Source organism: Dendrobates tinctorius, unplaced genomic scaffold (assembly GCF_039654945.1).
Source record: "Dendrobates tinctorius isolate UK_male_01 unplaced genomic scaffold, ASM3965494v1 ptg000046l, whole genome shotgun sequence".
Taxonomy (NCBI): Eukaryota; Metazoa; Chordata; class Amphibia; order Anura; family Dendrobatidae; genus Dendrobates; species Dendrobates tinctorius.
Genome location: NW_027361714.1, coordinates 84,049,047 through 84,063,501, shown reverse-complemented (window position 1 = coordinate 84,063,501; position 14,455 = coordinate 84,049,047). Strand labels below are relative to the sequence as shown.

Below are 14,455 nucleotides of genomic sequence, written 5' to 3'. Positions count from 1 at the left end.
CAGCAGCTCCGGGTGTAACAGGAGTATAATACACTAGATGGTGGCCCGATACTATCGCATCGGGTATTCTAGAGTCTCTGTTAAAATAAAAAATAGTTATATACTCACCTTCCGACGGCCCCTGGACTCTGTCCCACCTCTCACCACGCTCCCGACATCTTCCGGTCCTAGTAATGCTTAGCGAGAAGGGCTGGAGATTACATCACTTTCACGTGAGCATGACGTTATCAGCGGTGTTTCGCGCAAAGCATTACTGGGATCGGAAGATGCAGGGAGCATGGAGAGGAGAGAAAGAGTCGGGGGGCCGTCGGAAGGTGAGTATATAACTATTTTTTATTTTAACAGAGACTCTAGAATACCCGTTGCGATAGAATCGGGCCACCATCTAGTAAATTTATATATGTCTCAATGACATAGAATACATATATATATATGTATTCTATGTGTATATATCTATTATTTCGTTTGTGTTTTAACCTGTCATTGGGATCCATTATATGTCCATTTTGCAAGCCGGCGAGAAAATCTCATCACACGGATGCCATACGGATGTCACACGGATGCTTAGATGCGAGAAAATCATATCCTCGCATTCCAATCAAATGACATACGGATCACTGTTCATGAACCATTTGTGCGATTCTGGTCCATGAAAAACGGACTGTATTTTTATACGTTGTGTGTGTCAGTATTTTACATGCGTAATACGGATGAATGGCCCCTAAACAGTGCTCCGTATGTCATCCGTAATCAAGGTGTGGTCGCGTATTTTGCGCATGTAATCCGTATGGCGAGATTTTCTCGCAGGCTTGCAAAATGGACATAAAATGTAGCCCTATGACAGGGTTTCTAACAGAAACCAAAGAATAGATATAGACACATAGAATGCATATATATATATATATATATATATATATGTATTCTATGTGTCTATATCTATTCTTTCATTTCTTTATTAAAACTGTCAGTGTGAGTTTACTGTATAGCGCACTGAATTGCCGGCTTTGCTAAAAGACACCTGGTGCGTATTTCTCGCAAGTCACATGTGTGGTCCGTGTGTAATCCGTATTTTTTGCGCACCCATAGACTTGCATTGGCGTACTACGGCCGTAGTACGCTGACAATCGCAGCATGCTGCGATTGGCACGGACCGTAGAATACGGATGAGAAATATACGGCTGGTGCGAGGGACCCCATAGAGAATCATTGGTCCGTGTCTGATGCGTGCTTTTAGCGCCTCTCACTCGGCCGTATTCCTCGCCAGTGTGACCCCGGCCTAACTATAATTTCAGGTGAACGTGCAGCAAAATGTCTGTATCTGCCATTACCTCTGCATGGATCTGAACACAGATTTTACATGTGAAAGTTGAATCTGGGAGAAGAAAGAAGTCGATTTATGAAATAAAGTATATTGCAAATTTTCTTATCTTTATGTGTACTATTGATAGAAGAAATAAAAATGAAAACAACAGTCAGGGAATATGCACACGGTCAGTAATTGGCAGCGATTTGGACGCAGCACATATCCGCTGCGTCCAAAGCGCTGCCGGCTTTTGAACGCAGGTGATTCTGCATGTGTTCATTGAACAGTGCGGAATCACCACGTCCAATACATTGTACGGGTGAGACTTATCTTGTGGAAACTCGCGTATCCGCAAGATAAATTGACATGCTGTGGTCTGTAGAGACATGAACGCTGTGGGTTGGATGCTGTGGAAGTATGCAGCATCCAACTTGCAGCGTTTACTGACCATGTGCACCTACCCTTACGCTTTGAAGTACAGATGCGTTTTTTCTTTACCTTTTCTTTCAGTTCAACATTTTCGAAAATGTGTGGTGCAATATTATCAGGTTTTCAAAAATATAATTTTGTGATATTATGTCAGGAGCCGCTTATACTATGTGTGGCCAGACAATGATTGTAATATAAATTGCATCTCACTGAGGAGTTTTCTAGCAGTTTGTGATTTTGTATTGAATTTTTTTTTGTGAGAAATTAGAGTCCCAGAATTATAAACACTGCGTTCTCTTAAAAAAACAGCACCACACGTGTCAGAGGGTTATGCCTGGTATTGCAGCTGCAACACCACACTACTTGTGGACAAGCTTGGAGTTATTTCTGGGGAAAAACTGTCATTTTTTTTATTCTGGATAATCCATTTGTCAATTTTAAGATAGAGCAAGGGTGGATACATCTGTACTTCTAATATCTAATAAAGATCTGTACCAGGTGGCTAATGGTTGAGATAACAGTACTATCTGCATGTAAGTAGATCACTGCCATGGGACAATGCATAAACTGACTTAATAACTGACTGCAGAGTTTCACTTTTTCTGTTAATGAAGTCATGGATTTTTTTTCTTTACAACGCACACAACCTAGTAATTAAGTAAGACATATTCAGCATCTTCTGCCAAGTGACGATTCTGTACTTGTCCTAGAAGCTTTGTCAGGAAGTTTATTGGCACACCCACCCTGGAACACACCTAGTTAACTCTTGCATCCACCAAAACAAAGGTATACAATCATAGACAACCTGAAAACTGGGAACCAGCACTAACTTGTGTCATCTGATCCATCTGCATGCAAAATAGGCTTTGTGTATGACAGAAGATAATTCATCAGCCGGCACCGACAATCAAAGGACAGGAAAGAGAACATTTTACTGTTGGAAAAAGTCCCAGAGAAGTCGAAGTGATTGCGCCTCATATACATTAATATAGTTGTGGGTGATTTGGAGTGCTCTTATTCTTTGATGTCTGCACTATTCTAAAACCAAAATCTGGAGTGCTCACTTTGCCATGGTAAGTAAAAAAGAAATTATATTTTCTTTGAGGGTTTTTTGAGGTCCTTTATTTTATTAAAAAATATATAAATATGCCAGAATTGGGAATATAGGAAATATAAGAAACCCTCGTGCTTTTCCAATGCAGGACATGAAGCTTGAGGTCTTGTTGATGTACTGTATGCTGAAAACAGACACTTCTTTGTGCTCTGTGAAGCTTGTCTGACCAGTATATGTTTGTCTTATCAACCAGTGCTATTTAGGAGAGCAATGTGAAATGTATTTTTTTTATGGAAAACTTGAAACACGGCTGGTTTCAGGATCAGTGATGCAACTTGAAATTGTTGAAACATATAACATCCGAGTAACAATGTTGCTCCTATACCCAACAAGCTATATGTACCGTACAGATACATAGTGTTTATTCATGTGCTAGGTTCACTAGTTATGCTAAAAGAAGCAATCAAATCAGTCTAAGTACAGCATATTGCAAAGATACCGTGCATATTTTATCCTTCATGATCATCCATAGTTTCTCATTGTAAACTAATTAATTCAGGGAGTTTAGAACCTGATCTTTTGAAATTAGGACAACTGGATCATGGCAGCACAACAGCCAGGCTCGGACTGACCCACAGGGTAACAGGGGAATCCCCCGGTGGGCCCCTGTGCAGATATGGGCCCTCAACCCCACTATATGGATAGTACTTGGCATAATTCACTTGATTTACTCTGTACAGAAAAAAGCATCATCTCATCATTCATTAACCAAACTACCTAGCTTATTATTGTATAGAGCTATAGGTAAATTTGTGAATGAGGGTAGTGTAATATTTGCATGCAGGTGAAAAGAGGGCCCCCAAAGTCATTTTTACTGGTGGGCCCTTAGCACCCCAATCTGACACTGACAACAGCTCAAAGCTTTATACTACTATCAGAAAAAGATACAAGACCTATTGGATCTACAGCATAAAAGTAACTTTATTATTTACTAGTTCAGTATAAATATGTATTTTATAATTCCTGTTATCAATTCAAATAAGGTAAAAATATTTTGAACCAAACAACAACAAAAAATAGGACTGATTGAAAGGCCTTTTAGGCTATGTTCCCACGATGAGTATTAGGCTGGAGTCACACTAACCAGCGCAAAATACGGACAGTATTTTACATGCGTAATACGGATGACAGACCCCTAAATAGTGCTCCGTATGTCATCCGTAATCAAGGTGTGGTCACGTATTTTGCGCATGTCAGCATCCGTATGCAATCCATATGGCATCCGTATGGCGAGATTTTCTCGCAGGCTTGCAAAATGGACATATAATGGAGCCCTATGACAGGGTTTCTAAAAGACACCGGGTGCGTATTTCTCGCAAGTCACATGTGTGGTCCGTGTGTAATCCGTATTTTTTGCGCACCCATAGACTTGCATCGGCGTACTACGGGCGTAGTACGCTGACAATCGCAGTATGCTGCGAGTGGCACGGAGAGTAGGATACTGAGAAATATACGGCTGATGGGAGCTGCCTCATAGCGAATAATTTGTCCGTGTCTAATGAGTGCTTTTTGCGCCTCTCACTCTCCCATATTCCTCGCCAGTGTGACCCCGGCCTTAGAGCAGTTTCACACGTCCAGATAATTCCGGTACCGGAAAAACCGGTACCGGAGCTGTCCGTGTGTATACGCATACCATCCGTGTGACATCCGTGTGCTATCCGTATGTCCGTGTGTACCATCCGTGTGCTGTCCGTGTGTCCGTGTTTTTGAAAAATTATTTTCAATGTTAACCCTTGGACTATTAAAAATGCACACAGATCGCACACGGACAGCATCCATGTGCGGTACGTGTTTACACGGACCCATTGACTTGTATGGGTCCGTGTGATCCGTGCTGTTGCACAAAAACGGACGTCAGCGTGTTTTGCACACGGACACACGGTCCGTGAAAACACTCTGACATCTGCATAGACACATTCATTTGAATGTGTCTACGTGTGTCAGTGTCTCCGGTACGTGAGAAAACTGTCACTACACGTACCGGAGATACTGATGTGTGAAATTGCCCTTAGGTACATTTGCAATGTTAGAGATTTTCTGAAGCATCTCTGCACCAATTAGCTAAATTTGATAAATGGCTTTTTTTGTGGGGGGGGCAGTTACACATTTTTATCTAATTTTTTCTGCTGCGGTTATTGTTTCCTTTTGGTTTGCCATGTTTTAAATAAAAGTGCTTTGTTTTGGATATTTCCTGTTAGTTTTGATAAAACTTTTATTGATAATGTTAGCTAACACTTATGCATTTATGACCTGCGGATTTTCCTAACCTTAAGTCTATGATTAAAATGCACAAATAAAATATATATTTACATGTGAAACTCATGCAGTTCAAGCTGCTTAAAAAAGAAAGCACAGTGATCACGAAAATTCTATGAATCCTATTCACTTTTTTGGAAGTGTAATATGCTGCTTTTTCTGCGCAGTGAAAATAAGCATTGTCAAAAATTCACCAAATACCCATCGTGGGAACTTTGCCTAAGGCTATATGCACACAGTGTCTTTTATATGCTGCAGAAGTCACCATGTTTTCCCAAGCAAAGTCACTTCAGTAAAATGCCGCTGATCGTTTACCTGGAGTAAATTTGCCGGTGGCGTTGTTCTTGCGGTGACACTGCCGCCACTGTCTCTTACTCTATACAGTGAAGTATAGAGAACTGGCAGCTTCTGAATAGATTTCCGAACCCTAAAGCGGTTAATAGAAGTGACATAAAACAGAACATGTGCACAGCAATGTCGCTTTGATAATGCTGTGCGTTATGTTCATTTTATAGGGCATTTTTGCAGCAATTTTTCTGGCAGATTCTGAACTAAATGTGCTTGAGAAAGATGCTGTGTTCATATACCTTATATTGGTTTCACAGACATAAATATAAAATGCATTGCAAAACAATCAGTTTTGATTCTAGCCTTTTTGTGGCTTTTTATTTTGCCAGCAAATTCTTGTAAAATAAAATCGGCATGCTCTGGTTATAGTGATTTTCTAAGGTAGTTTACTATTGGCATTATTATTGGACTTAGGCTGCTTTCACACATCCGGCTTTTTGAATCCGGCACGATGCGGCGAAAAGTGTGAAAACCGGATCTGGAATTGGATCCAGTTTTGGCACATAGAATTTAATGATGGCCGCATCGTGCCGGATGGACATGTGGCGCCTCCGTTTTTAGCCTTAAGCGTAAAATCTGCACCGTCCGGCGTCAGCAACAAACGTTGCCTGCATCTTTTTTTGCAGCGCCGGAGCAGCTTTTCCAACAGCGCATTCGCGAACACTGTGAGGTTTAACTCACAAGTGCCCGGCGAGCGCGCGTGTATCTCTCTCTCGTCCCCGGTGCGGCTCCTTTAAATGCTTTCCAACCGGATCAGGCGCCGCATCTGCATCCGGTGTCACCGCTGCAGGCCTGATCCGGCGGTATGGCTTTTCGCCGCACCCCTTACACCGGATGTGTGAAAGCAGCCTTAAAAACCCCCGGAAAAAGTCTTGTCAAAAAGTTGCACAATAAAAAGAATGCAAAAAAAATCGTAAAAAATTGCTATGGGAAAGTAATGAAATTAATGGAGTTGCTTTTTCTAATAAGCATTTAAAATTGCTGAACAAAAAAAAAATGGTTTGTGTGACGCAGCCCTAGAGGTGTGACCTGTAGATGAAAGGGGCTGGTTTAAATTGGATAAAAAAATTGAAAATCCACCACAGCAAAATTAGGTCAAATAAGTGGTCGCAAAACAGACTTGTTCTCGTGGACAGGCTTGACTGTATAAAACTATATTAAGATTTCTACTGGTTGTCCATGTTTGCTCATGCTCAGCTTCTAATAAAATTCTATGGATTCCATTGAAGTCAATAGCACATAGAAATCAATAAAATCGGCTAAGAATGCATAGTAACTGCTTGTCACTGCACGTTTGTTTCAGTACGAGGCATGTTACCTATGTGTTCCTGCATACAGCGTAGCTTACTGAAAACAGCAGCAGAATTATTAATACCCATTGTAACATTGGTGGGTGGGGAGCCAGTGTGCCACGGAACGGGATGGGTGTGACTAAGTGTCTACCAGGTCTTCTCTAGGACCACTGATTGGGCGGATAGGCTAGGCTGCCAGTAAATATCAAGTAGCACCGCAGGGCAGTCACTGAGACTGCAGCAGCTGACCAGAGAATCAGAGACAAGCACTCATGTTGTTGATCACAGACTACTGCATCAGCAAGCCCTCATAGACTAGGAACCAATGCTCAAGCAAGGGCTGGAGTTGCCTGATATATAGCCTGATAACAGGTGATAGGCTGGGGAAGCAAATCTCTGCAGGACAGAGTGGACAGAAATTCATGGAGAGTTCAACCATGCCCCCCTATGACTCACAACCAGCTCATAGTGATGGTTAGGTACTGATTGGAGCAGCATAGCACCCATTAGATTTCTGCGAGTTCTATAAGTTTATCCGGATCTATGGAGAGGACACCAGTGGCCCTTATTTATCAGTGCTAGCCATGTGCTTACAGAAGAGCCCAACTTGCATTTTTCACTTTCGAAGGAAAGTGAAATCTCTACTTTGATTGGTTGCTGTAAGTTTACTGGTTTATTATTAGTTTTGATAAATGAAGCACAAAAGAGTATGCCATATCAGTATGTCCGCTAGCTACTCTCTTCCATAAGGAATTCAGTGACATCATTATTGGCATTTTTAGCAATAAGCTATGTGCAGTAGCAACTGGTTAAAGGGGTTTCTCCATGTACAAAGTAGATTTCAATCAATAGATCTTGGAAAAATAATCTCCACAATTGAATGTGTTTAAAAAATATGTTCCTGTGCTGAGATAATCTTATAAATGTGCCCCTGTTATGTACTGTGTAATGGCTGTGTCTGACCGTGCAGTGACATGGTCTGATCATACCACAGCTCCTGGGCAGGGGAGGAAGCAAGGGAGAGTATAGGGATATTACAGCAGGAGATCGCAAATTATACTTTCTGTGAGGGAAAAAAACATTGTTTTTAAATAGGCAGGAAATGTCTTAGGGAGCTTTCACACTGCATTTAGACACCCATTCAGTGGGTCCTGTTGGGGCTTACGTCCGAACCCCCCGCAAAACAGGATTCAGACTTATGCGCCGTCATAAAATCATAGAATCGTAGAGTTGGAAGGGACCTCCTGGGCCATCTGGTCCAACCCCCTGCTCAAAGCAGGATTCGCTAAATCATCCCACCGTCAGAGTCATAGACTGTAATGGTGCCAGAAAAGTGAACGCATGCTGTATTGAGCATCATTTTCAGGCATGGACACCTACTGGAGATGCCACTCGGACATAGTAGACTGTGTCTGAGTGTCCGCGGCCAGTAGGCATATATGCTCAAAAATTATGCACGGCAGCGCGCACATTCACTCTGCCGGCACCATTATAGTCTATGACCCCGTCGCCGCATACGTCCAAATGCCATTTTGCGGAATGTTCAGACATCAACCCCGAAAGGGGTCGCACTGAACAGATGCCTAGACACAGTGTGAAAGCACCTTTACCGCACAGAAAGCAATAGCTGCGAAGCAATGCTGCAATGTCTGCATACTCTTCTTTGCTTACTTTGTTTTCAAGTACTTGAAAACACAGCATTTACCATGAGCTCAGTGTTTAGAGGCCTTTAAAGGGGTTTTCAAGGACTATTTATGGCCTTTTCTTAAGGGCCTGTCACACTAAGCGATATCGCTAGCAATATCGCTATAACTTGTGACGTTATAGCGATATTGCTAGCGATATCGCTGTGTGTGATACTTACCTACAACCCGCTCCCCCGCTGGTTATCGCTGATCGCCCGAGAACGTTCAGGATTCTTTCTCGTCGTCAGCTTCCTGCGGCGCTTCCTGCTGTGACGACGAGCGACGCGTGGAGCCGGGCGGGAGGACGCAGGATCGTCTGGTGTGACAGGTAAGTAACGACCCCCGTCCCCAGCGATGTCGCTAGCAAGATCTGCCTGTGTGGCAGCTCACTAGCGACCACTTAGCGATGTACCAGCGATCCTGACCGCGTCATATTGCTGGTCGGGATCGCTGGTACATCGCTAAGTGTGACAGTACCTTTAGGGTAAGCCATCAATATCAGCTCATTGGGTGTCACTCCATTCCCACAATCAGCTGTTAGCAGCTCTTGAAACCTGTACAGCTGGAATACCACAGCTCCATAAACTGTGTTGAGGCATTTCTTTGATAGTGTAGGTCAGCTACCATTCACTTTAATCGTAGTGTTGTGACTGTGTACATTCAAATCACTATTGTGTGTATTGAAAATTTGCCATCCAACCCAACAATGAACTCCTTAAAACAAAGCAAAGTATTCGGATTTTGATTTCACTGTGGGTAAAACTTTCTATAGATATGTCTTGATAGTTCAATATTGAAAATGTAATATGTTTATTTTCAGTATGTTGTTTGTGTCCTTTACTACTCAGGTCTGATTAAAAAAGCCCACTTGACTGCAAATCATACAGAAAAGTTTCAAATTTTGCTGCAAACTGTATTTTGCACTTACTATACTGACCTTCTAAAAGTGGTTGAGGCTTAGTGAAATGTGCCGAGCTTGTGGCAGCCATAAGGTTAGAGTCACAAAATGTGTTTTGGACACTGTGTATTTTTGCTGCGTGAAAACGCAGCATCTTACATTTCCAGCAAAGTGGATAGGATTTATAAAAATCTCATGCCCTCTGTGCTTTTCTTTAACAAAACGTAAACTGACATGTGGTGCGTTTTCAAATTCAGATTTCAAATCTGCAACATGTAAATTTTTAAATTTCTGTTTCGAGTACGCTGTGTGTTAGAACTCGCTGACACTGTCATATCACGGCCAGTGATGTGTTATGGGTGTGTGTCAAACATCGGACTGCACTCGGATGGCATGGAGAAATTACTTTCTCCATCTTCTCTACAGCTGTGCTGCGACTCTCTCATGCCAGAGAATCAGAGCACAGTGAACTGACACTCAGAGGTGTAGCCGAGTGTTTGCATAATTGGCCAGACTCTCTTTATCATGAGAGAATCAAGAGCCATATGATACAGTCCTTATGTGTGAATTTTCCCCACAGGCTTGCAAAAGATGTGGAAATTCTGCAGGTAAATACTCAATCACTATAAACACACTTACTTTGCACATGGGCTGTATCAATATCGTTTTGACAAAGCCAAATACCAGGATGTATCAAAAACAAAGCAGCTTTATTTAAAACATGATACACCAACAAGAGACAAAAATTGCAGCATCAAAAAGGCAATAAAAACGCAATGAAAAAAACGCAAGTAACCTAATTTAGCTAATGGGTGCAGAAAATCTGTAACATAAAAAAAAACTCACCAAATATTAATTGTTAGAATGTTTCCAAATGGTTCACAATGTAAAATAATCAGATAAAATGAATCTAGCACAATCATTCATATGTGCATACATAGAATTATGTAAGTGGCAGATGATGTAAACTCAGGGGAGAATACTGACAGCTTGGGGCCCCTGTACAAGAAATGTCTGGGACCCCCTCCTTTTATTGCGGCAAAGCTATAGATATATATCCGTTTTAGCATTTAGTGAACATGATGAAAAAAAAAAACAAGTGTGGGATTGCACTTTTTTTGCAATTTCACCACACTTAGAATTTTTTTTCCTGTGTTTGAGTATACGACATAGTAAAATCAATTGTGTTGTTCAAAAGTACAACTCGTCCCGCAAAAAACAAGCCCTCGCATGGCCATTTGGACCAAAAAATAAAAAAATTATGGTTCTGAGAATAAGGGGAGCAAGAAATGAAAATGCAAAACCAAAAATACCTGACCATTAAGGGGTTAATGGATGATGGAAAATACGGAACGAAAGCATGTAAAAAAAAAAATTGTAAAAAAAAAAAAAGTATTTTGTGCAATGTTATTCCTGCCAACACATTAGGATATGAAGCAGAATTTTCTCCTGCAAATCCTGAATGTGTGCACCTAGCCTTGGTCCCTGTGCTGTGTCCCTCCATTCATTCAAGTTCTTGATAGCGTCTTCTCCCACCTCCAAATTCATTATGATGCTATCAGGTACTAAGCATTTTCCACCACCTTACAATTCATTACAAGTCCGTGACAGCGTCTTCTCTGATCTTTTCAATTCATTATAAAGTGCACCTTACCGCCTCCTCTCCCACTCTCCAATAAATTTTAAGTCCCCGATAGCACTCCAATGAATTGTGAGATGGAGGAGGACGCTATCAGGGGCTAGCACCACCCAATTCATTTTACATCCATATCTAACGTCCTCCTCCCCTCCATCTGTCCATAAGTTCATTATAAGTCCCCCTTCCTCTCAGCCAAATCCCTAACATCCCTCATTGACCTCCTCCCCTGAATCCCATCATTGCCTTCTCCCCCACCTCCATCATTGCTCCCCACATCAATCATTGCCCTTTCCCCAGCTCCATCATTGCCCTCTCCTGCACCTCCATCATTGCTCTCTACACCACCTCCATCATTGCCTTCTCCCCCATCTTCATCATTGCCCTCTCCCTCATCCCTATCATTGCCTTCACTCCATTGCCCTCTCCCCCATCATTGTTCTTCCCCACCTTCCCCATCATTGCCCTCTCCACCACCTCCATCCAATGTATTGTTAAAAAAAAAAATACTACCCCTCATTTCTCCACACGATTCCCCGCAGCATCATCGTCACTGGCAGATTTCTCTCTTTGACACACAGAAAGCACCGGGCAGGAATCAGAGGACGGATCCATGCAGCTCCGCTGCCATTTTCTCCTGTAGGCAGCGGCGCTGCATGGATTGCTCCCTGTCCGACACAAAAGAGGGCGATCTTACCATGGGCCTCTCAGAGCTGGTGAAACAGGCCAGATTGATTACCCTCATTATTAGCCGCCCTGCAGCGGACCACCACAAGTTCCTGGCTCCGTTGCAGCGGCGATATGTCTGCCCCTGTGTAAACTAAACTCAGCGGAAACAAAAGAAAAAAATATCATAATCTTGTGGCCCATGGTCCATACTGTATAAAACAGAAAGATTGGCAACCTTTTCAGTGTATTAATACATTGTAGATAATGAAATGTTTTTTTGTATTAGTGCATCAGTTCCATTTTTTGTTCAGATTACAAGGGAGGTGATCTGCTATTCTGTATTATGGGCAGTATATGTATACTTGTTGACTAGTTTGTTGATAATTAACAGCAAGATAAATGCTATTCGCCCTCCACAACTGAGGAAGCTTGAATGCCCTAAACATGGTCATATTATGAATTTGTGTGGTATGCATTTGTGATGTAACATCATAGAAATCCACTCAACATTCATATTCTTTACATTTCATATAGTAGTGTATATATTTATTGGCTATATAATGATGTAAAGCTTTGCTTAAACTATAGATTGTCAGAGCAGCCAAAGAAAAAAAAATGAAGCCATCTATGTAAAGCGCTGTGGAAATTTTATATTATATATACATATATGTTTATTTATTTCAGTTCTTCAGTACAAAAAGTGAAACTCGTATGTTATATAGTCATTACAAACATGAGTGATCACCTCCATGCCACGCCGCATTGATACAAAAGGAGCCCCGACCAAGTATTGAGTGCATTTACTGAACATACATTTCAGTAGGCCAACATTTTGGATTTTAAAAGCATTTTTCAAGCTGGTGGTATAAAGTAATCTAATTTACTTAAATACTTTTGGGTTTTCATTGGCTGTAAGCCATAATAATCAACATTAACAGAAATAAACACTGGAAATCACTCTGTAATGAGTCTACACATGTAGTCAAAATTGTTGGTACCCCTCGTTTAATACTAAACAGCAATAGCACAAAAAGAGGACTTGAAAATCCTCCAAAAATTCAAAAATACAGCAAAAAAGGCAGAGATGCTTACCTGCCAAGGCCTCCAAACAAATACACTATCAGGATGCAGTGGACCCAAATAGTTAAGATGGCGGCAACACAGGTGCAAGAATACCGATGAGACAACCGATGAGACAACCGCTCACATCCTACCAATCCATGGAGGGGGCAGCTGCGTGGTATATAAACGCACAATGAAGACTGTATTTTTGGAGGATAACAGAGCCTCCTCAATGTTTCACAGTAGGGGCAGTGTTCTTTTCTTGATATGCTTCATTTTTCAGTCTGTGTACATAGAGCTGATGTGCCTTGCCAAAAAGTTACATTTTTGAATCAACTGTCCAAAGGACATTCTCCCAGCTTTGTGGCTTGTCAACATGTAGTTTGGCGAATTTCAGTCTAGCTTTTTTATGATTTTTTTTTTTCAACAATGGTGTCCTCCTTGGTCACCTCCCATGAAGTCCACTTTGGCTCATGCAACGACGGATGGTGCGATCTGACACTGATGTTCCTTGAGCTTGAAGTTCACCTTTAATGTGTTTAGAAATTTTTAGGGGCTCTTTTGTTACCATTCTTATTATCCGTGTCATGACTCTGGACAGGATGGTTCCGCCTCCATCCTGGTCAGGTCAGGGTTAATTTTAGTTCGCCTCTCTTTGGTTCTGGGGTGGCTATTTAATATTTGCAGTTCCTGGATTTGGTGTCGATGATACTTCCGTATGCTCGGTTTGTGGTTGCTGACCCAGGTTACTTGTCCGTAAACGTTGTGCCCCTGTGCTTGTCTGCTTTGCTGTGTATGACCCGGTTTGTCCCCTGACTTTTGCCTCTGTTAACTGCTTTGTACTGCCCTGTCCCTCCTGGTAATCTGACCCCTTGGCTTGTCTCTGTTTACTCTTTGTCATATCCCTAGGTACTATGCTCTTGTCTGGCTTTTGACCCTCGGTTCTTCTTGACTACGTTTACTGTCTGTGCCCTGCACTCCGCGAGCTTAGTTTCCTTCCCTGTACTCACACGCGGTGACTCTGCCCCCTGGTCACATGACTGCTTAGTTCCAGGTCCTGTGCTCACTGCTTAGTCTCATGTCCTTGCGCACTGCGTGACATATTCCTGCACTCCCTGCGCTCGTTCACATGCCTCCTGATAGCGCCCCCTAGTCAGCGCCAGTGACACCATTGGTGTCATCACAATCCGTCTCTTTGTCATCAATTTTCCTCCTGCAGCCACGTCCACATCGAGGAGGCTCTGTTATGTTCTGGGGCTGCTTTGCTGCATCTGGCACAGGGTGTCTAGAATCTGTACAATGAAATCTCAAGACTATTAAGGGATTCTAGAGAGAAATGTGCTGCCCAGTGTCAGAATGCTTGGTCTCCGTCACAGGTCATGGATCTTGCAACAAGATAATGACCCAAAACACACAGCTAAAAGAATGGCTAAGAGGAAAACATTGGACTATTCTGAAGTGGCCTTCTATGAGCTCTGACCTAAATCCTATTGAGCATCTTTGGAAAGAGCTGAAACATGACGTCTGGAAGAGGCAACCTTCAAACACGAGACAACTGGAGCTGCTTGCTCTTGAGGAGTGGGCCAAAATACTTGTCGAGAGGTGCAGAAGTCTAATTGACAGTTACAGGAATTGTTTTATTGCAGTGATTGCCTCAAAAGGTTGTGCAACAAAATATTAAGTTAAGGGTACTATCATTTCTGTCCAGGCCTATTTCATGAGTTTTATTTTTAAAAAATTCTGTGGAAGCATGGTTGAAAAAC

General features: G+C 42.1%; 1 protein-coding gene across 2 annotated transcripts in view; it reads left to right on the top strand.

The window, feature by feature from the left end:
- The window catches only part of CRYBG1 (crystallin beta-gamma domain containing 1), a 429,535-nt gene that overhangs the window by 214,002 nt on the left and 201,078 nt on the right, over positions 1–14,455 (top strand). Inside the window, exon 1 of one of the 2 annotated variants that reach the window (XM_073576085.1) lies at positions 2,562–2,805. The exons of the other annotated variant lie outside the window; for it this stretch is intronic. Within the exon in view, the coding sequence (XP_073432186.1) occupies positions 2,803–2,805 (3 nt within the window). The 5' untranslated portion in view covers positions 2,562–2,802. Of the gene's footprint in view, positions 1–2,561; positions 2,806–14,455 lie in introns of those variants that run through there. 2 annotated transcript variants of the gene reach the window in all.